This window comes from Odocoileus virginianus, chromosome 29 (genome assembly GCF_023699985.2).
Source record: "Odocoileus virginianus isolate 20LAN1187 ecotype Illinois chromosome 29, Ovbor_1.2, whole genome shotgun sequence".
In the NCBI taxonomy this organism is placed as follows: domain Eukaryota; kingdom Metazoa; phylum Chordata; class Mammalia; order Artiodactyla; family Cervidae; genus Odocoileus; species Odocoileus virginianus.
Window position 1 is genome coordinate 7,053,105 of NC_069702.1, and position 24,001 is coordinate 7,077,105.

Here is a 24,001-nt window from a genome sequence, read left to right on the forward strand (position 1 = left end):
TTCTCTATATCCATATAAAAACTGTTGTTCTATACAAGCAATAATAAAAACTCTACTATGAGCATCCTAAACTGAAGACAGAACTAAAGACAAACTTACATACGTGCTTGTATTACTGACAGTTGCGCCTCACTATCTGGTCCTCTGTGTGTGCAGGTGTATGTGTAGCACAAATGGATGCAGGTAGAGAAGTAATGGGCAATTACTAACTTGGACACTGGCGACTATGCTAATATGCCCAAAACTAATCATTATACTTGGCTTTTCAGATGGTAACCTTATTCTAGATGCCCAGAATAAAGACATTTTGCAACACAGAAACACAGCAGGGACAGGCAGGAGAGGAAAACAAAATATTTGTGCAAAACTAGTCAACTTATAGCTTAAAGGTAAGCATGGTTCTTTGATTTTAATGTATATCCTGTACTTTTATTTACTGATTGTTGGTTTAAAAATTAAAGCAAATGCAAAACAAAGTATTAATTATTAAGAAAGAATATTCCTCCCATTCTTTAAGATCCTAGCAGCCACTCCACTGGGTTAAATAACCCATAAGTGTGATGGCATGAATTTTATTTAATATGCAAGGATTAAAAAAAACTATCAAAACAACAGAAATAGGTCTGGAATTGATCTCTCTCAAGCACCACCTGTGGAATTAGATAGAATCACTATCCGGAATGTTTCTCCAAAAAACTGAGGCAGGAGCTATACTTATTACTTAAAAATATTTTGTCCCAATAATATGTTTGTCCTTTTCTCACAGGGAATAAGATATTTAATTTTTTTAAAAAATCAGTTAAAACTTAGTACTCCATATGTCTTTGTAAACTAACTGCTAAACAATATTTGGCTTAAAATTGAGTTCACACTAATAAACTATCAGAAAGAGGAAATAAGAAAATAATCCTATTTATAATCACATAAAAAAGAATAAAATATCAATGAACAAACTTAACTAAGGAGGTGAAAGACCTATACTCTAAAAACTATAAGGTGCTAACTAAAGAAATTGAAGAGGACAGAAATAAATGGAAAAATAGACTGTTGTTATGGATTAGAAGTAATATTGTTAAAATTTCCATACTATTCAAAGCAATCTACAGATTCAATGCACTCCCTATTAAGATACTAATGACATTTTTCACATGTTTAGAACAAATGATTTAAAATTTGCATAGAACCCCCAAAAAAACAAAAAAACAAAACTTTGAATAGCCAAAGCAGTCTTAAGTAAGAAGAACAAAGCTTGAGGTCTCAGGCTTCTTGATTTTAAACTATACAACAGAGCTAGAATAATAAAAACAGTATGGTACTGACAAAGAAAGGACACATAGATCAATGGAACAGAAAACAAAGCTCAGAAATAAACCAACATGCTTATGATCAATTAATCTGCATGACAATGAAGGTGAGAACAGACAAAGGGAAGACAGTCTCTTCAAAAAACAGTACTGGGAAAATGGAATAGCTACACGAAAAGAATGAAACTGGATTACTTTCTCATACCATACACAAAAAAAGGCAAAATGGATTAAAGACTTAAATATTAAGACCTAAAACTCCTCAAAGAAAACATAGACAGTAAGCTGACTCTGGTTTAGGCAATATATTTCTTTGAATATGTCTCCTCAGGCAAAGACAACAAAAGCAAAAACAAATAAATGGGACTACATCAAATGATAAAAAGCTTTGCATAGTGAAGGAAATCAACAAGATAAAAAAGCAATCAACTGGATGGGAGATGACATCTACAGATGATAGTAAGGGGTTAATATCCAAAACATATGAAGAACTTACACAACACAGTATCAACAACAAAACAAATTTTAAATAAGCAGAGGACCTGAACTGCCCTTTTTTCAGAGATGACATCCAGATGGCCAAACGATACACAAAAAGATACTCAACATCATTAATTAATAGACAAATGCAAATCAAAACCACAAAGAGATGCCAACTCACTCCTGTCAGAATGGCTATAACAAAAGGACAAGAAATAACAAGTGTTGGCATGGATGTGAAGAAAAGGCAACTCATGCAATGTTGTTGGAATATTACTCAGTCATTAAAAAGATGAAATCTTACAATGTGCAATAACACAGATGACCTAGAAGGTATTAATTACATTAAATGAAATATATCATTATATTTCATTATATCATTATATATCATTAAATGAAATATATATTCCATTATATATGGAATCTGAAAAGCAACACAAATACACAAAAACAGAACAGAAACATATTCATAGATACAAAGAATAAACTGGAGGTTGCCAGAGAGGAGGTAGGTGGAATAAATGAAATAGAAATAGGTAAAAGGAGTAAAGAGGTTTAAATTTCCAGTGTATACACAGAGATCTATCGATCATGGACAGCATGGGAAATACAGATAATAACACTGTAATAATTTTGTATGGTGACAGATGGTTATTAAACATATCATGGTGGTCATTTTCCATAAAATACTGAATCACCACGCTGCACACCTAAAACTACTGTCATATTGTATGCTGCTGTTACTTACTTGCTACGTCATGTCCAACTCTTGTGACCCCATGGAATGCAGCCTGGCAGACTCCTTCTGTCCATGGGATTTCCCAGGCAAGACTACTGAAGTGGGTTGCCATTTCCTCCTCCAATAGTATTGCATGCAAATTATAACTCAGTAAAAAGGTGAAAAAAGTATTTATCAAAGATGAAAGTTGTCAGCCTTTATGTCATCATGAAAGGATTTGGTAGTGGTGATGTCAGGGAGTATATACTTACTCTGGCTATTTTACAAGATTGTTAAAGAGTCAAATGAGTTCAAATTAAATCTAATCACAGAAAATCCTGATCAATTTTTAAGCAATATTTTAAGAATAATGTATTATTAATACTTATTCATTATGGCACAGGAATATGAATGGCTACATACACAGTATGAATAAATCCAACCACTCTAATTAAAGCTCTGTAATTTTACTCCCTTTAAAAGTATTTCTCCCATCTTCCCATTTCATATGTAATATATTAAAGTCTACTGAGTAAAGCTTTGGGCCTGCCTGCTAGAAAAGATTGCTTTGTGGTTTTTAGTTTCACGAACTAAAGTAGATTCTTCATTTCTGTCATTTAACATAATTCGGTAAGTTTTCCTCCACTGGAGTAGAGCAGCATTTTAATCCTGTGCCTGTTATTGCATTAAAAGTACAGGCTACAGTGACAGAAGTATTTCAGATTGAGAGATGGTGCTTAAGTACACTTCTTTCACAACCTCCAAACCTACGCCAAGCTCAGACCAGTATGTTCACTCTCAGAAGAAATAAACATTGAATATATATGACAGACATAAGAGTCTTTCTCCTTTCTAATCCTGGCCCTCAGGCAGCACTGTAGTAGAACTTTTTATGGCTCCCAGGGTACAGAAATACATAGGAGTAGGGGCAGGATACAAACGAAAAGCAGGGGAAGAAATCTTTGCTTTTCTTAATTACTTTTAGCATATTTAAATTCTGATTATTCCTAAGGGCTGGAAGAAGCATAAGCTGGAATCAAGATTGCTGGGAGAAATATCAATAACCTCAGACATGCAGATGACACCACCCTTATGGCAGAAAGTGAAGAACTAAAAAGCCTCTTGATGAAAGTGAAAGAGGAGAGTGAAAAACTCGGCTTAAACCTCAACATTCAGAAAACTAAGATCATGGCATCCAGTCCCATCACTTCATGGCAAATAGATGGGGAAACAGTGGAAGCAGTGTCAGACTTTATCTTTTTGGGCTCCAAAATCACTGCAGATGGTGAATGCAGCCATGAAATTAAAAGGCACTTACTCCTTGGAAGGAAAGTTATAACCAACCTAGATAGCATATTAAAAAGCAGAGACATTACTTTGCTAACAAAGGTCCGTCTAGTCAAGGCTCTAGTTTTTCCAGTAGTCATGTATGGATGTGAGAGTTGGACTGTGAAGAAAGCTGAGCAATGAAAAATTGATGCTTTTGAACTGTGGTGTTGGAGAAGACTCTTGAGAGTCCCTTGGACTGCAGGGAGATCCAACCAGTCCATCCTAAAGGAGATCAGTCCTGGGTGTTCACTGGAAGGACTGATGCTGAAGCTGAAACTCCAATACTTTGGCCACCTGATGTGAAGAGTTGACTCATTGGAAAAGACCCTGATGCTGGGAGGGACTGGGGACAGGAGGAGAAGAGGATGACACAGAGGATGAGATGGCTGGATGGCATTACCGACTCGATGGACATGAGTTTGAGTAAACTCCGGGAGTTGGTGATGGACAGGGAGGCCTGGCGTGCTGCGATTCATGGGGTTGTAAAGAATTGGACATGACTAAGTGACTGAACTGAACTGAAGGTATATTTCACATATCCACAGGCAGTTTGATTTAAAGTTCTTATACTGACATTATTAAAGATATTAAAATATACACTTTTGGTAGTAATTTGCTTTTTACTGCACTCAAGTGGGAAATCTTTTAAATGAAAACAGCTACTCTGTGCCTGAGGTTAAAGGTGAGTCAAAGGTGACAGAAGAAGAAAAAATAGTTATTCTTAAACTAGTCTATAAAGTCAAAATGCTTGTGAAAACAACACTGTCCACCCACCATGCACTGGTAAACAGCAATGTCTTATTTTTTGGCAAAAATTGTATCAGCTCACTGTGACACAATCCACATCAACAGATCTAATGTGCATGAGTTTTTTTTTTTTTTTTAGAAAAGAAAAATGACTAAATAAATGGACTTCCTTTGATGGACCAAATCTAAAATATGAAACCCACAAAAGGAATCCTTTTATAGTTAAAAGGTTATCAATGTGATATTGCTATAACATCTAGCACAGGAAGAGGAAAAAGTGAGTAGAAAATAGGAAGAAAGCCAGGCTACTTCTTGTTGAGTCACTCCTTTAGTATGTGCTTTTTTTTTTTAATATATTTTATTACTTACTGTGTTAAAAGTACTTTCAAACTCAAATAAGATCCTCAATTATTTCTAATGGGTATACTTTAAAAATTTTATTGACGTATAGTTGATTTACAATGTGCTAATTTTCTGCTGTACAGCAGAGTGACTCAATTATACATATATGTGTGTGTATGTGTGTGTGTGTGTGTATACACACACACACACATATATATATTTTTTCTTTTTCATATTCTTTTCCATTCTGCTTTATCACAGGATATTTTCCTCTGACCATCAAATTTAAAATTTTAAAAGCAGACTCCTAGGAGGAACAACTAGAAAAATTACTAATGCTATACAGCATGAGAGGAAAAGTTATCCACCACCATGCCCTACCTGCCACACTCCACCTCCTGCTAAACTAAGCTGAGTAAGTATGACAACTGTCAGCTCTGTGCTACAGAAGCTTCTACCAAAAGCCTTAAAGCCAAGTGAGAGTCTTCTTTTTTCCAAAGCTGGGAGGCAGCTCTGAAGTAGAAGTCTTTGTGGCTCCCAGAGGACAGAGATATTTGAGTAAAGCACAAATGTTTGTTTTTTTCTTAATACAGTCACAGTCTACAATGATTAAATTAAGATAATAGAAGATAAACAACATTATTTTCCTATACCTTCTTTCAAAGAACTTCCTAGATTATGACATTTACATTGGCATATACCAAATCAGGTGTATAAATCACACTAAGATGAAACGTATATAAAAAGACAAGAATCCTAAATTGCTTTAGTAAATGCACTTTTTTCAAGAGAACTAAATTTCCATATTAGAATACCACAGTGAAATAAGATAGTCCACAGAACTGAAAATAGGTACTAAAATTCTCAATTTTTCTCCTCTTCTCAGCTGCTAGTAACAATCTCTAGAAAGTTATTCAGCTTCAGTTTTCTAAGTCATTAGTCTCTAAATCCTCTCAATTTTTTAGTTAGAAAAATAAAGAACCAAGAGATTCAGTGAAGCATTTCAAGAAACTAGATTCTGAAGATGAAGTTAAATTCAGACAGCGTTGAAATACAAAACTGGAACTACTACTGACACGTATAAAATACTAGTTTCTGTCGTCAATGGTGACAGTTTTGCATGTTTGTTTTCAAAGTACACACTCATGACTAGATAAAAAGAATCTGAAGCACTGGCACACACACATAAAGTTTATCAAAAGGCACTGTTGTTACTGTCTATTCTCCATGGCTCAAGGAAGAGTTTGCAAGCTAAGGAAAATCCTTTTACATGAGAACTATGGTTACTGGCTCATAAGTAATATGGCTATTCACCACTTAGAGGATAATCTAGTGTAAAGTTACTTTTGCTTCTTCTCATCCCATCATCACATCTACTTTTCTTCCTATCAATTTCTGCACATGAAAAAGAAAAGCAAAGTTTAAACCACAGAAAATGTTAGCTGCTTTCCTAGGAAGCTGAATAGAGCAGCATTGCATAGTCCTAGTCTGTTCCTTAAGAAAACAAGAACCCAAAGGGGAAGACTCTTGTGTGAGAGAGAAAGTGTGTGTGTGTGAGAAAGAGACAGACAGAAAGTGCAAGTGCATGTGGTGTTAAGACAGAGAAAGAAAGGATTATTTTAAGACACAGATAAGTATGAGCAACATGATTTCTATATGTCGGTGTTACTAGTAATCTGTTTGGTATTTGCCATGTTCAACTGGATCAAACATAAAACTAATAAACTAGAGCTATAAATTATATACCATAGATAAGACAATCAATTACAGATTGAGAGAGCAAAAAATTCATATTGCATGTCACCTTCAGTAGTATCTATTAAACACATCTCTTAAAAAACTATAAACAGAAGATTTTAAAAGATACACAAATGACCTTAAAAATGGTTAAAATCTAGACATTTATAATGGAAAAATTTATTAAATAACCATATTAGTATGAAAATGTACCTTAAAGGTTAAGATATTTAGGGTTCAAAACTTGGACAAGTAAGTGTGCAAATCAAAACACAATTTTTCGGTGAGTTTCCAGACATTGCATAATAAATGTGGGATAATTACAACATTGATCAGTAAAACCCAATTAGAAACAGTTACACCATAGCAAACAGAAATGAATTACCTCGTCTTCGCCCATAACTCCTCGCTGCATGTAAACAAAGGACAAATTGTAAAATGTCAGAACTAAAAATAAGCCCACATAGACAAACATTTGTGACATGGAAAGCTATGTGGGCATCTGAAAATTCAAACTACTTTGTCTTAAAAGCTACCTCAATATCATCACACAACATGTGTATGGTATTTTAATATTTACAAAGCACTCTTTTATGTGCCATCTGAACCATATAAAAACTGTGAAATTAACTGGAAATACAAAATTTATTCTCAATTATGTTAAAACTCATGAATAAATATTTATTTCATCTAATTGGGATAGGAATATGTAACACTTTATGGTTAAACAGCATCCTAAATATTTTTCCCAATGAATGTAGACAACTTGAATCCTTACTTTTCTACTTATTATAAAAAGTGATACAGTATATAATGTTCAACTAGTAATTCAGGTCAACATCACTTTTTATGCAAAGCCCTGCATGGAAAAATAACTGGAAGACACAGAAGAGTGAAAAGATAAAACAATATTGAACTGGTCCACTGAAGTCTACAGAGCTTAGATAGACAGAATACAAGACTCGTGTGTTCAAACTTGCTTAAGTGAAGAAATGATCAATGATAGACTAATAATGCTTTCAATCTTTTTGGTACATTTTATAACAGCTAAGTTATATTGTCTCCACATCTGGAGTAAGAGGGATTCCAATACAAACTATTATTAGTATCTTCAAAGAATAGTACATATGTTAAACCTTTAAAAGTGTAAAGCAGAAAGTATTTCAACCTATGTTACTAGCAGTTTACAGATTCCTCATGGAGAAAAAACACTGCAACTTATTTTTCATAAGAGTACCAGTGTGATAAAATCTATAACTTGTTTTTAAATAACTTAGCTCCCAAATTTGAGTATACTATGAGTATTTCTACTCTAGAATTAGCAGTAAACCAAAAATGACTGTCAAAATCAAGATCTTAATTCATATTCATCAATTTTTTTAGGTCTGGGAAAAACCTGTTATTGAAAAATTTCAAGTCAAAATACATATTAAAGGTTGTCAGAAATGTAGTCTCTCCAAAGGATAAAATTTAAAGATCAAAGGAAAACATGTTACATCATTAAACACATTCTATTGCAGAGATTTTACAAAATTCAAAAAAAAATTATACTAAGGCTTTAATATAAAGAAGTGTGTCTACAGGGTGGGGCTACAGTCTTAGTTCCCCTATAATAAAAAGGAGAGAACCAAACTTGGAAAAGTCTTAATCATTTTTATTTCAAGAAATAAGCCAGTAAATGTAAGGGTTGTATTAGTCTTTTATATAAAGCAACTTCATTAACATCCCTGCATTTTACTGTCTTTAGTTACGTATACTATATGTACAGACTATTGTCTTCTGTTATATAAATGCAGACTTAACCTGTCCATGAGCTCCAGTTACCTCAAAACCTGGCAGATTTACCTCACCTATATACACATTTATACGTAGCTTACCTCTGTGTGTGTTTATGTATATATACAGATTATATTAATATATAGCTTAACTGATCTATATATTAGTTTAGGGTGAGGGTAGTAGTGGAAGTGGCATTTGGAATTTTGTCATATAGGTCTTCTGAGACATATAGTCCTTAAGAAAAACAGGGTCTCAAAGAGACTGAAGATCAACTACAGAAAATTAGACACTAGGAATTATAAAAGGAGTTATCAAGAACAGGCTATGGAAGGATGAATTCCCTGAAGTCTTCATAGCTGTATTCAGCATCAAAGTGGTCAATAGGCCCCAAAGCACGTCACAGCTTAAATCAAAAGTTGGGCTTCCTGCTTATCTAAAGGCATTAATCTAATATAAATTTGCTTTGGGGAATTTCATTCATGGTTGTAGAGGGTCAAATATTCAAAAGAAAATAAAACTTTTCATCAAATTTAATGTTATATTATAAAATTATGACTAAGTAATAATGTACAAACTCCAGGAGACAGTGAAGTACAGGGAAGACTGGTGCATGCCAGTCCATGGGTCACATGACTTAGCAACTGTACAACATAAATCATGATCTATTGAGAAAATTAATGACATCATAACCAGCTTATGGTCTTAGCTTTTATGTTCTTAGCTGAGGCTAGTCAACACTAAAATAGTGAAAATATGCACAAATGTTCACAGCATCTTAGGTTTCATCTCATTTCTAGGCTTGAACACATTACTTAGAAAGTTTCTCCAACTATCTCATACCTGAGGAATTTTAGAATCCTGTAAAGGGCTATTGCCCTTATTTCTTGGACAACTCTCAGATTCCAAGTCTCTACATTACCAAAAATAGAACTGACTGCAGATGAAGCTAAACCACGTGAAACATTCCCTATTCCCTGTCATGGAAATAACCAATCTCCTACCATTATGCTAAACAATGGTGTGTGTACTCAACTTTCCTACTAATATTTCTATGTGAATTTCATGGATATGTTCCACTGTAACCGAATCAGAATTATCAGAAATCCTCAGTGAGAAAAGAAAATCATTACATGTCTAGTAATCATTATGTTTTAATTAAAACAGACTTCTTTAAGCAGTATGCCCCTCCCAAACTCATTTAGAATATGATTTAGAGAAAAAAAAAAGCAAATAATTTGTAGTATAAAAACACTATACTTAAGAGTATTAAATTTCAGGTACATAGATTTATAAAGCATCATAAAAAGTGAGGAACTGGCTATTTAACATACATGTGTATATATATATATATATATATGTATGTATGTATGTGTGTTAAAATATATATTATAGACACACACATATATATTTCTTTGTTTTCAATGAAGGTAATAAGGAGGTGAGAAAAGCCTGAAGATCCTTCCTATACAAGGGATGTTACAGTTTGGCCCTGGTTACCAATAATCTGTTTTGATTCTAACCGGTAGCTACTTAAAAAGAAACAGAATAATTCTAACCTTCTCCTTAGGACTTTTGTGCCCTTAGGTATTTACTCTCAGCAACAGTCTGTGGTGCCTGAATTACTGCAACTGGAGGAAGGGATAGGTAAACATACCAAATCAGCTGGAAATATTTAAAGGTTAACATTTTCTTGGTGTGAAGCTAAAGACATTATGTTTTGTTCTAAAAAGCCAAAACCAAGGAGAGAAATATCCCTCCCTCCCATCACAATCCTTTTCAAGATACAAAATAAATCTGCTATGATCTACTTCACTTCCATCAGCATCAAAAAAGAACTGATTGCATACTCAAGTTTCCTATTTTCATGACTGAATATACTTAAAACAATTTCATTACTGAGTACATTTTCTTAATTAAAAGATACACATAATTTCCTCCTAAAATAGAGCAAACTCTTGATTACAAACATTGGTGTATGTGGTTAATCACAACAAATCTGAATTTCAAACCAGCTTGCTACCCTCTCCCCCACACACATACTTCTGCTGTTCCCCTTTTGAAAAATCGCATGTACTAATAAAAATGTAAGCCATTTTCCTTGGGAGACATGTGAAGGGAGTACAGTAAGAGAAACAAATACTCCAATGATACAACATTTTGTATTACTCCTAGAAAATATTTTTTTTACTACTGTTAATTAAAAATGTAAGATTTATACACTTAGAAATACAAACATTAAAGCTGTCATTCTAACATCAGACTTGGTTTTACGACAATCTATCCACTGTTATATAATGCAACTTCCCTAAGGTACTCCTAGATGTTAAAGCTGGACTCTTCTATAATATCTGAATTATTCAACAATGGCAGTGTTCACTAGTCAACTGGATTTCTAACTGAATTGAGGAACACAGTCTACTGTAGGAGCCTATTTGCAGTTATATCTCTATGACATTTTTTACTGTTAAAATCTGTAAAAAAAAAAAATCTAAAGAACAACTTCATGAGACATACAGGTATGGGATTATAACTTTTTTTATCTGAGTAAACAGAGGCTCAGAGTTAACGGATTTGCCAGGGGTACTTCAGAGTCTCACCAATTTTGACCAACTTCCTGACCTTTACTCCAGTCCCTGTTTATCCTTTATTATCCCTTACTTAAAAGGAGTGTTTACATGTTTAGCTATCATGCTAATTACTCAGGAAAGCAGAATCACAAGACCTTTACATCATCTGCCTTATCTTCATAACCCCTAGACCTGAGTTTATATATTATCTTTTAATGGACTCAAGCCTAGCACCACTAGAACATCACAGATTTCCACCACTCCTGTATTAGCTAAGGAATGATCTTAAACTGTAAGAGGCGTGTGTTTATTTTAATGTGCAATTGTGCACCACCAAAAGTCATCTTGGGTGCCACAAAGGGCAAGTATACCACACTTGAGAAACACTGCTTGAGGAAATCATTTTACTTTCATTGACTCCAACTTTGAGCTTCTTCAAAATGGTTCTAGCCAGGCTTTCTGAAGTAACATTAAGTCTTTGTCCACTATAAATAACCTTCCTTCAAACACTTGAAAATTCCAGTTAAGTCTTCTTTTAACTTTATATTCCCCAAACCGATCCAGCTTCTTCATTTATGCACAAGACACAATTTTTACTCTTTCAAAGTTATTTTGTCACTGTTCATCACCCGTTACCACAACCGACTTTTACTGTCAGGAACTGTTCTAAATACTTCATGTGAACGAAATCACTCACTTCTCACAAGATCCTTCTGAGGCAGGCAGAATGCTGTCTCTCTTTTACACATGAGGACTCAGAGACAAAGGAAAGCTAGGTAAACCACCCAAGGTGACACAGTTAGAAATAGCAAACTTGGGTTTAAACTCAGATACCCTGGCTCCAGAGTCTGTAATTCCAACCACTGCCAACTATTGCTAAACCACCACATGGAAGGAATACTGATGCAGAATTTATTACTAATGTTAATTTTAAAGGTCAATAATATCAGCTATGCTTGTTGGTTAAATAATATTACTAAATCAGTTGCCTAATGGTGAGTTAAATTTGTGACAAACTAAAAAGACTAACAATTTCAAAAGCAGGTCTATGTGCTGAGATGCTGTAATTTCTTTAATCAATCAGTAATATTGCATAATAACTCAGTATAGGCAGAAGTTTGATATTACTATCACTTAATTCTCACTTCTCTCTTCAATAACCTTGACATCTACAAAAAACCCTACATTCTTAACATTTAATACTTTCTTACCCCATAAATATACCTTATTTTCTGCTCTTGCTTTTCCTCTTAACCAAGGATCCCAGATAAGCAAAGTTTTGGTTTTTTTGTCCCTCTCTGGATCCAGTTGTTTGAACTAGCCTAAACACTTCTGATGTCCTAGATTCATCACCATTTTTCTCTCCTAGTCCCTGCCAGAAGTTCAGAATTCCCAGGATGGCTTACTGCACTGAGTATGTACTATAACCCTAAAATGGAATTCTGTAAAGGATGCTAACATAAAAAACAGATTTGTCCATATGATGTAACTCCTGCGTGCCTTAATTTTATTATTCTCCAAACAAATCCAAGTCTTTCATCTATTCACAGGACATGATTTTTACTCTTTCAAAGTCATTTTTGAAAATATATATATTTAATAAAATATGATTAGGTCTACTATGTGATGAAACACTCAACATCTAGATTACTTATAAAGGTTTGAGACAACTGAAGAAGTCAATTAGTTTAATAATGTTTAGTGCAACCGAAAGTACAAACTGTAAAAATAGTGTGGCTACTAAGCTCTGTTCACATAGAACCAACACATTCTATTGTGATTACGATACACTTCTGAATCATTCTATTTTACTATGTATTCAGCAGTCTAAGAACATCTGCGAATGATCTAACAAATTATCTCATACAGCACTTTCCTTTAGATAGGTTTTAACAGAATACGTGAAACATATGCAAATTCACTTTTCAACTGAATAGCTTTTCTTAGAAGTTAAAAATAGAAATGTGAATGATCTTTATTTACCACACAGACTGTTCCAAAAGAAAAGGATTTAAGGAAGTCAGGATCAGCACATTAAAAATGTATCATTACCTAAAGTTATTATTTTATAAATCAAGCCATAAAAGTAATAAAGACTATGGTCTATTTTCTGTTTTGTAAACATAATTTTCAATCACAGATTAAGAATTCAGAGACCAGCTGCTTAAATGATGATATGGTTTGTTAATTCCATGGTAGAAAAAAGGCTGCATGAAGAAGTCCTGGGATGTAATTTCCAGTGCCTTTCTGGTCAAAGTCTATGGACTGCTAGACCTCTGTAAGGCCTGGCATGAACATGACCTCAGTCTAGAGTGCAGAGTCTGTTAATGCTGTGACAATTCTACTTCTAACCATCCTAGAAGATCCTCAGGAATAAATAAACCAGTGATTAGACTAGGCTAGCATGTGGTGGGTACTCAGTACAAAAGGGTCAACTGTTGAACAAATCAACCTGTCACCTCACTTAATGCTTTGCTTCTTCAATTCTTCTTTTATTCCATCATCCTATCTACACTGACTATCTCCTAGGTAGCCTAGACTTTCTTCCTATCTTTCCTTCTTTATTTAATATTAATTTTTAGTTAACACTAGAGTTCACATTGTCTAGCTTCACACTGGCTGTTTTTTCACTCTTTGTTTCTCAACTTCATTGCCAACTTTTTTAAGCAAAGCTTTAGTTGAAGAAGTGTCAAGCCACTCTAGCAATTAATTATGTATTTTAAAGGAGGTCCTATACTATCTTTACCATTCCTTCTTCATCCTTCTTCCCTCTTCTCAGACCTGCCCCTTGCACATGCTCTACAATAAATAAGTGTTGTTTAAAATTTAAAAATAAATAAATAAAAGCAACCTTTGCGAAGGGTATTTTAATCCTGCCATGTCTACTCCAAGGTCATGGAAGTGCTAGGTACTGTGACTCCAAATGCAATATTTGTCCAACAGAAAGAAAACAACTTTAATGAAAGTCTATTTATTCTTTTTCATGAGAGTAAAATTCACTGTGTAAACTTTCTAACTAGAAAAAAATTAAGTATGACTACCATATTTAGAGAATCACCAGTATATTTCCTAGTTGAACATAAACACAAGTGTTATAGTATATAATAACAGGTTCTACAGACTTTGTAAATAGTACCTCATTTCATTCTCATAATGAACTTTGAGACTGTTATTCCTATTTCACAGACAGGAAGTTAAGGCTCACGGAAGTCACTTAAACAAGTCAATACAATAAACTGGAAAGCTGATATTCAAACTCAGGATCGCTTCTGTAGTCATAACCATCGACTTAAATCACGCTGTCACAGCAGGCTTCAAAGGCTGCTTTGCCAGTGAGAATATGCTCAAACGCCTAGTCCTACTTTCTGTACAGGAAGAACTGCAGCTTCATTTTTATACTTATAAAATGATTAGCTTGTATGTACAGGGAAGGTTTAGAGAAACATGTATTCAGTCATCTCTATATAAATCAATTGAAAACATAAAATGTTTTATAAAAACTTACCATTTAACATCAATAGATTGTCAGTTCCTGGATGTGGATAGCTCAATCGACCTTTAAAAAGATGGGAAAGGGAAGTTTGAAGATTATGGAGCTATTGGAAAAGCAAAAAAAAAAAAAAAAGGAAGGGGAGTAAGGAGAATAAATTTACTGAGCATAGTACAGTTCTTCAGGAATAAAAAATTAATGTTTAGTTCAAAGTGTATTAACTGAAACTACCTTTGGAAGTTGAAAATGAAAACAGTGAACTTTTAGTTCTCAGAATATAAGAGCACAATGTGATTTGGGAGCAACCCTTATGGAATCAAGTTTTCTTTTTTTGGAATAAAAAAACAATGTAGGTATCCTAGTCTTTCAAACTTAATACAGGATGTGAAAATTAAAAAAAAAAAATTCTCAAATCTGTTTGCAATTCTCTCTAAAGGCCTATTTTCCCAAAAATCATATTTGAAGGACAGAAACTTATATTCTTAAAAAAACACAACAACAACAAAAAAATAAGCAGCAAAAACTCTTCTCAACTTGCTCTTGAATTCAATATGATTTTATAAGCTGAATTTAAATAAAACTTAATAAAAACATCTTAAAGGTTTTACTACAAATAGTATTAGAAATTTAATACTGTTTGATATTATTCAAATTTTATAAATGAGACAAAAATAAAAACATAAAAAATGCAAATATTAAAGCTTAGGAGCATGAATACTTCTTTTTAAGTCATCCTTCCTTAGAGAATTTTGCATTTAGAAAAATGCAGAAGGGACAACTACTATATACTGCTGTGGAAGAGAAAAAAGTTGTACATGAACAACTGCTGCAGTTTTATATCATAACATTTATTTGATTAAATCCCAATAGTGAGGATGATCATTTTTTTGTAGTCCATGAAAATATAGGATTTTCCTTGAATGACTGAATCTGTGATAGACTATTAGAAACGTACATTAAAATCTGCTCAGAAAACTTTGAAAAATTAAATATCTGTGAGATTGCATTTTAGCAACTTTTAGCACAGCCCTTGAAATAGACACTATGACACAGTGCAGTGTATTGATACCAGAAGGAGAAACCAATGACTGTCAATGAACCTGACATGATTTGTAAGGAGTACAGAGTAACTGCATCTACCTTTACCGCCTCAGCAAGTGCTTTATATTCTGAGGGTCCTCTCCAAAATATCCCACACAAAACAGATATTTTCTACTGGCTTTTAATTATAAAGTTAAAGAATTTTATCATCTCCAGTGCAAGAGCAAGTGGCAAAGGTAATCCAATTTTGACGTTAAAACAGATAAGCAGATATATACATATTTGTGTGTGTGTATGTGTGTGAATGTATGTGTGTGTATATATATATACACACACACACACCTATATATACACACACACACACACGTCATCTGAGTTCTAATTTAACTAAACACTTCGTTTTCACACTGAACTTAAACTAAATGTTTCTGACCTTCAAAGGACAATTTACCAGCCCTTACTGATGCCTAAGTTTCACGCAGCATGACATTAGTTAATGGAATACCATACAGATAAGTTTACTGATGTGATACTTTAGTATAGAATGAGAAACAGGAGAGTAAGTACAAAGGGCATAAGATAGAGTTAGGAAGCAGAGCTCTCTTGAACTGGATATTTCAACAGTGTGGAACATTACTTTGAAGGATCATAGTTTATTTTGGAAATATGCCTATTTCTAAACATCTTGTTGCAGATGACCAAATTTAGAGAACAATTTAAGGCTACAAAAAAAATCACCATTATACTTGAGACTGAAAACCAAAACCCCTAACAAAGTGGCAACCTGTATTGCTCTGTTCAGTGTAGCAAGTTCTTTAGTCTGTACACTGATACTAAGGATACAAACACTAGCGAGATAGTCTCTGCTTATGACGCGGTAGGTGAGACAGACACAAATAAACAATTCCAATATACTTAGCCAAGGGTAAAGAGTTATGTACAGTAGCCTATATTAAAAAAAACAAAACCACAAATGAGTATTTAACCAAGTCCAGGGATTCAAGCAAAATTTCCAAGAAAAGTAAACTAAGCAAAGCCTTAAGCCTAGTTCCACTTCAAAAGACACTCAACTTCCAACTGCCTGCATAATTATCCTCTAATAGGTTTACTGTTCACTTTATTTTTTATCCCAAGACACAGGTAACAAGATATTTTCATTACTAATAGTCTTTTGATTTCTTGGCTCTGAATGGACTTAAAAAGCATATCTTACGTGGAAAGTTCAATAAACAGATATCCTATTTGCAAATGGATAGATATGCATAAATATATTCTAAAATATAATTCTTCAAAGAAGAAAATCTCTCGAGATAATTAATAAAATACTCCAAGTTGAAATAAGCAGATTTAGATTTGTTTTAAAATTACCTAGTTACTTTTCCTCTACCATAGTGAAATACTAATACATCTTTACAAGTAAATTTCACAGCTCTATTTTACATGTGAGTGAGTGAGTGTGAGTTGCTCAGTCATGTTGGACTGCATGTAGCCTGCCAGGCTCCTCTGTCCATGGGAGTTCCCAGGCAAGAATACTGGAGTGGGTGGCCATTCCCTTCTCCAGAGGACCTCCCCAACCCAGGGGCAGAACCCAGGTCTCCCGCGTTGCAGATCCTTCGCCATCTGAGCCATGAGGGGAGCCCATCTCTTTTACGAGGGATAGTGTTAAAGTTACTCTCGTTAAGAACCTGCCCATCGACAGTAATAACTAACACTGGAGGTTTTATGGGCTTCCCTGGAGAATGGGATTGGCCTAACCCCCTCCAGGATTCTTGCCTGGAGAATTCCACGGACAGAAGAGCCTGGCAGGCTACAGTCCACGGGGCTGTGAAGAGTCAGACACAACTGAGCAACTAACACTTGCACTTGGCGGGTTTATGATGTACCGGGAGCTTTTCTTGGAGGAGGAAATGGCAACCCACTCCAGTGTTCTTGCCTGGAGAATTCCAGGGACGGGGGATTCTGGGGGCTACCGTCTATGGGGTCGCACAGAGTCGGACACGACTTAGCAGCAGCAGCAGCAGGAGCTTTTCTAAGTTCTTTACAACAAATTACTTAACCCTCACAACAATCCTGACTTAGGTACCATTATCTTCCCACTTGAACATAAACCTTGCCACAAAAAGATAAAACATTTAGCCCAAGATTATAGCACTGGCAGGATTCGATCCAGGCAGATTAGCTACATACTTAATCACTATCTTCACAATGACTTCCTAGCTAATAACAACCTGGATCAAAGTATGCATGGTTGGTTGTACAAAAAAATTCATTCAATGAAAAAATTTACAGAATGATTATGCAGCATAGATAACTTATCCTTTAATACATAAAATAAAAAAAAAAACAGAAAAAAAGCCACGTTGCTATAAAACCAGTCTCCTCCTATTGTGCCTGTGGCACAGAGGCAGTTGGAGATTAACACCTGTTTTGTCAATACTAGGACACACAAATGGGCAGACAGAGAGCTGCCCACAGGGAAAAAAAGTATAGATTTTCCCAACCTTTCTTGTAGTTAAGTGTGCCCACATATCTAATGTGTGGTCAACAAATGCAAAACGAAACTGGTAACTGAAGTTTCTGGCAAGCATCCTTAAAAGGGAAGCGCTTCCCTTTTCTTCACCGTTTCTCCTGCTTTCTGGAATGCATATGCAATGGCTCAACCGAACCAGCTGTCTTAGATCCTGAGGCAGAAGCTGGGTGTGAAGACTCCCAGACTGAAGGACCCCAGACCCATGAGAGCCACAACACTACTTCTCGGAGTCTTCTGTTTATGTAAAAGAGAAAACGCCTATCACAGTTAAGATACTTAGGAGTTCTCAGTCATACCAGAAGAAGTTAACTTTACAGATAAAGTCCTCCAGCAATGAGTTTGAGCAAAGTGAATTTTAGTTAATTGGGCTATTATTTATGACTGTAAAAATGTGACAATATAGCAGTGTTATGATGGCTTTAACACATCTAAAGAAATGGGTATACACTCCCTCTTGGTCTCTTTTACATTAAAATACTATAAAATTGAAAATACATAATTTTAAAAAATCTGTATTCTTAGGTGTTGGTGAATAACTAGAAGACCTACAGTACCTTAAAAATTGTCTTATTAGTCTGATTTTTAACAATGTTCGTAATACATATACAAAAAGACAATTCATGTTAGCCATTTTAGATGCATATTACCACATCAAAAAACACTGACAAATATGACAACTGCATACAACTTACCAACTATAAAGATAAATTATTCACAAGGCAATATTTAAAGACATGCAATAAGTTAAGCCATTAGACTATTAACACTTACTACCAACACAACTTATTAGTGATAAAATGATAACATCTATTTCATGTTTCCTGAGATTTATAAACATTCTTTTAAAGCTACAGAAATATGAATTAGGAAGGATAGAATGAAGCAATCATTTCCCCAACATCTCTTAATGATTGTGTATTCTCAAATTTAAAGCTTCTAGTTAATGAGAAGATACCCATTTGATGAATTTAGTTGCTAAGTTGTATCCAACTCTTCTGTGACCTCATGGACTGTAGCCCACCAGAATCCTCTGTCCATAGGATTTTCCAGGCAAAAATACTGGAGTGGGTTGCCATTTCCTACTCTAGGGGATGGCCCTGACCAAGGAGTTGAATCCACGTTTCCTGCATTGGCAGGCAAATTCTTCACCACTGAGCCACGAGGGAAGCCTGTTCAACGAACCGTCTTACTTCCTGTCCCGGATCCCATATTCTCTTGCTTCTCCTCTATCAGCAGCCACTCCTAAGGTCTTCTTTGCAAGTAATTTATCTTCCTCCTCTTCTCAACCCTTAAATGCTAACGCTCCAGTGGTCAATGCTCAGACTTCTCTCTCTACACTGTCTCCCTGGATGACATTATCTGCTACCAAAACTTCATATGTCATCTCTAAGCAGATGACACTCATATTATACCTCTTAACTGCAACTCTCTACCCTAACTCTGTATTTCCTCAGATTAGTATACAGTATTTTTTCTCTTATCAACACACTGCCCAACCTGACTACTCTTCACCAGCTCCTTCACTGTCTGCCTGGCCTAAGCCATCTCCATCTCCTCACAGACGGCCAGAATAACCTCACGGTCTTGTCTCCACTCAGCAGTGATCCTTCTAAAATCTAAGTCGGCTTATGTTGCTCTATTGCTTAAAACCCTCCCCCATTTATCTGGCCCCTCATCGTCTACCATTCTAACCGCAGTGGCTTCTGCTATTGCTCAAACATGCCAGGAACATTCTCATTTCAGGATCTGTATACTTCCTCCCCTTTTTGATCCAAAATCCACTTGCCTACATATGACCAAAGTCATACCTCTCACTTCAGTTAGGTCTTTAACAGATACCATCACAGACAATCCTGTCTAAAGCAGCAGCTTCATTCTTTCTCTGTACCCTTGACACTATGCTTCTGCCTTCAAACAGCAGGCAGACTGATTGACAACAGTGATTTTTGTTGTCTCTGTCCTTCATTAAACAGACCCATGAGGGCAAGACTGTCATTTTTTATTCCCTACTCTCTCTCTAGCATGTAACACAGAGCTTGGTACATAACAGATTCAAATATTTATTAAATGGGTGAAAAAAATCTCATTCTGTTATGTGAACTATGAGCTCGATCTTAAGCACAGGACCTAAATATGCATTTGTATGTGAGGCATGGAGAAGACATTCTCTCAGTAAATTGAAAAAAAAAAAAATCACAAAACAAGCTTTTATCAATTCATTTCTAAACCCCTTAAATATGGGGAGGGGAGAGAAAAAGACAAGTCCTAATTTTGCTCTTTGCCAAGATTAATTTTTCCCGTCTCCACAACTGTTTTCTTTTTCTTTAATGAATGCATCCAAAAAATGATCTTCAAAGCCCCAATATTCACAGTTAATGATGCTGACCAACTTCTCATTAGTGATGAGAAAGTTGCTGAGCAACAATGCCACACGTTCTGCCAACTCTTTTAAACAGGGGAAAAAAAAAATCACACGTAAAGAGTTTGAGTTAGAATAGTTAACCAACTAGTAAGACAGGTGGTATGGTGTGGTGGTTCAAAGCACAAACTCAAGAACTATTAAATTCCACCAACTACTAGCAATGAAATTTAGATATGTATTATTAGTAAGCCACCACAATCATCCAACTGTAAATTAAGGCTAAATATCTACCCTTAGTTGTGATAATTAACTAAATTAATACATACATGTAGAGTCCTCAGAACAGAGCTTAGCATATATCAAGTGATCAACAAATGACAGGTATGATATGTTACATACTGGGTACATATATTAAACCAACACATACACAACACTCTTGCATTGCTCCCACTGCTTTGATAGACTCTTCTCATGTATCTTTCATTATCTACATTTCAACTTTATTTTGAAATCCAATTAGGAAAAAAAAAATGGTTCACAGGAAGCCTGGTAAAAGCCACTCAGAATGTGGTCATTACCAAACTTGAATAACTTCAATCTCTGCTCAGATCCAAAGGGCAGGTCAGTCATTCCTGACCTCACTCCCAAATCTCAATGCATGCCTCATAAAAGCCTAAGAATAAGATCATACAAACATAGGAAAGACCCTTAGACCCAGATATCATTCCTTACCTTCATCTAATAAAAGCCACCAGTCTACTTTAGTTTCGAGGAAAATTAATCAAGCTAATTCACTCTTAAATAAGGATCCCATCATAATTTTCTTCACCTAATAACTTTCAAAACCTTTATCCAATTAATACTAGACCATACATTAGGAGGGCTTCTCCAGTAGCTCAGCTAGTAAAGAATCCGCCTGCAGTGCAGGAGACCCTGGTTTGATTCCTAGGTTGGGAAGATTCCCTGGAGAAGGGATAGGCTACCCACTCCAGTATTCTTGGGCTTCCCTGCTGGCTCAGCTGGTAAAGAATATGCCTGCAATGCAGGAGACCTGGCTTTGATCCCTGGGTGGGGAAGATCCCCTGGAGGAGGGCATGGTAACCTTGCCTGGAGAATCCCCATGGACAGAGGAGACTTGTGAGGGCTACAGTCCCTGGGGTCTGTAAACACCAAGGAACATAGAATATGAATAACTTTCTTTCAAGTATAACCACAGAGAAAGACAAAAACAATAAAGGCCTAAACTTAAGTCGTTAATCATCTGGTAAGATAATGTATTATTGTAAAATCACTTCAGTAAAACTGGTAACTAATTGATATATGCGATTAAATGTTAAAATCATGTTGCACTAATGGTCACAAAACTTTAAATTATAAAAGGGTTTATTAACAAAAGGAATATTGAGAATGACAAATGGGCAATCAAACATCATCAGTGGTAGTATAAACTGACATAAAACTTAAATAAATTGGCAAGAGTGGGGGTGGGATGATTTGGGCGATTAGACTGGCACAGACACACTACTGTGCATAAAGCAGATAACCAGTGAGAGCCTACTGCATAGCCCCGGGAGCTCAGCGCTCCACAGTGACCTAGAAGGGCAGGAAATCCAAAAAAGAGAGGGTATGTGTATACACAGAGCTGATGCACTTCACTTTACAGCAGAAGCTAACACAACACTGTCATGCAACTATACTCCAATAAAAATTAATAAAACAATAAACTTAGTCACACTGAAGGAATATTAAGACTGCTGGTCACAACCATGGTCTGATCCCACAAGAGTAGGAACACAAGAGTCTCCCAGTAGCAGAGACAGCATCAACCAACGACCACAGGTCAAGCAGCAACCGGGTTTTCAAAAGCCACTGTTTTAGAGCCAGAGAAAGAAGACTCCCACTTCCAAACCGAGACTCTGCCCCTCACCCAGGAGGATCCATGAGTTCCCTCCTCCTTATGCTTGTTGAGATAGGCTGGGACCTGGGACCCTTTGCTGCAGTGAGCTCACCTGCACAAAGGCCTCTGAGCATCAGAGTACAGAGAAACCGTACGGAACTAAAAATAAAGCGCCTACATATGGGGCTGCAGCACATTGTAAACAATAAGATACAAAAATATAAAAACTCAACTGCCACTTCTAAGGCTTCAGGACCAAAAGCAGGGTCCTGTGCATGATCGATCCCTGCACACAGCACCTCCAGGGCCACCAACGGTGGGTAGACCACTTAGGCCACCTGCTGGCCTGACCCACAGATCCACCCCTACCTTCACCCCACTTAAAGGACCAGTTCACCCCGCCTCAGGGAGCATGGGAGGGAACACTGAAAACCTGTTACTTGTTTTCACTCCCTTTTGCTGTAGCAGGAGTCAAAAGAAACCTTGCCTCCATAGTGGCTCAGATAGTAAAGAATCTGCCTGCAATGCAAGGGACCCAGGTTCAATCCTTGGTCCAATCAATGGGTCAGGAAGATCCAGTGGAGAAGGGAATGGCAACCCACTCCAGTATGCTTCCCTGGAGAATTCCATGGACAGAGGAGCCAGATGGCTATAGTCCACGGGGTTGCAAAGAGTCGGACAAGACTGAGTGACTAACACTTTCACACTTTGGGGGAAAAAAAAGTTGGCGACATGTGTCTAGTGCCTTGAAAACAAATGTAATGTCTATTCTATGGAAATAAACTCAGAAAAAGCTCATTAACTTTCATTTAAAAATTCAAATACCCAAATGTACAACTGTAGGGGAATGGTTATACAAACTATTTTGCATGCATGTAAATGATTTTAAAAGTTCTAAATAAATATTGATAAAAAAATTTTGTGGAGCAATGTTTAATCTTTCAACCAATAATTTACTGAGCTTGTTCTATTTGGTTGGCACTAATACAGATGCTGATTCAAGATAAAGCAAAAACAGAAGTGGTCAATGCTCCCATGATACACTATCATGTGAATAGAAATGTACACTGAAAAAAAAATAACTGAATCAAAAATAAATGAGAAAAGTGCTCCAACTGAAAATCAACATGGTTGCTCAGCAATTCTTACAAAGTAACCCACCACTGACCAGAGTGTCAGAGAGGCTTCACTAAGGAGGTTCCTGAGCCAGGGGTTACAGAGTCTTCCAACTGAACACGGAGGACTGAATATTTCTGCTGCTTTCTGAAACCCCTAAAATGACAGCATAGAAGTTTTAAAGAGGCATAACCACCATTAGGACAAAGAGAATTGGACAGGATCACAGAAGAATCATATCAACATTTTCAAAAGCTGTGAACGTGAATGGCTGAGTGGTAGTTGACTGTGGAGACCAGAAATCACCGAAAACACTAAAGGCAACCTGGTGTGTACATGGGGAAGATTATCAAGAAATAAGCCATTTACTACAGCGAAAGCCCCCAAAAGCTGAGAAATAAGCAGCTCTGGTTATCACTCAGAGTAGATATGACTAGAATTGAAAATTGGGAGGTGGATGATTGGTTCAGCAGAGACAAATGCAGCCCCTTCTCTGGCTCTTCTAAGGTTAACTAGGCAGGACTACAGCTTCCAGGCAGAAGAATGGAAAACAGACATCCAA

The 24,001-nt window shown here is 35.9% G+C and overlaps 1 protein-coding gene across 6 annotated transcripts in view; it reads right to left on the minus strand.

Moving 5' to 3' along the window:
* The window catches only part of CPEB2 (cytoplasmic polyadenylation element binding protein 2), a 72,601-nt gene that overhangs the window by 22,453 nt on the left and 26,147 nt on the right, over nucleotides 1-24,001 (minus strand). For 4 of the 6 annotated variants that reach the window (XM_070458109.1, XM_070458107.1, XM_020891233.2 and 1 more), the window contains 2 exons: nucleotides 14,509-14,559; nucleotides 7,043-7,066 (listed from right to left, as the gene is read on the minus strand). In XM_070458109.1, coding sequence (XP_070314210.1) covers nucleotides 7,043-7,066; nucleotides 14,509-14,559 — 75 coding nt within the window. The remainder of the gene's footprint in view (nucleotides 1-7,042; nucleotides 7,067-14,508; nucleotides 14,560-24,001) is intronic. The other 2 variants (XM_070458110.1, XM_070458108.1) reach the window with 1 other exon arrangement.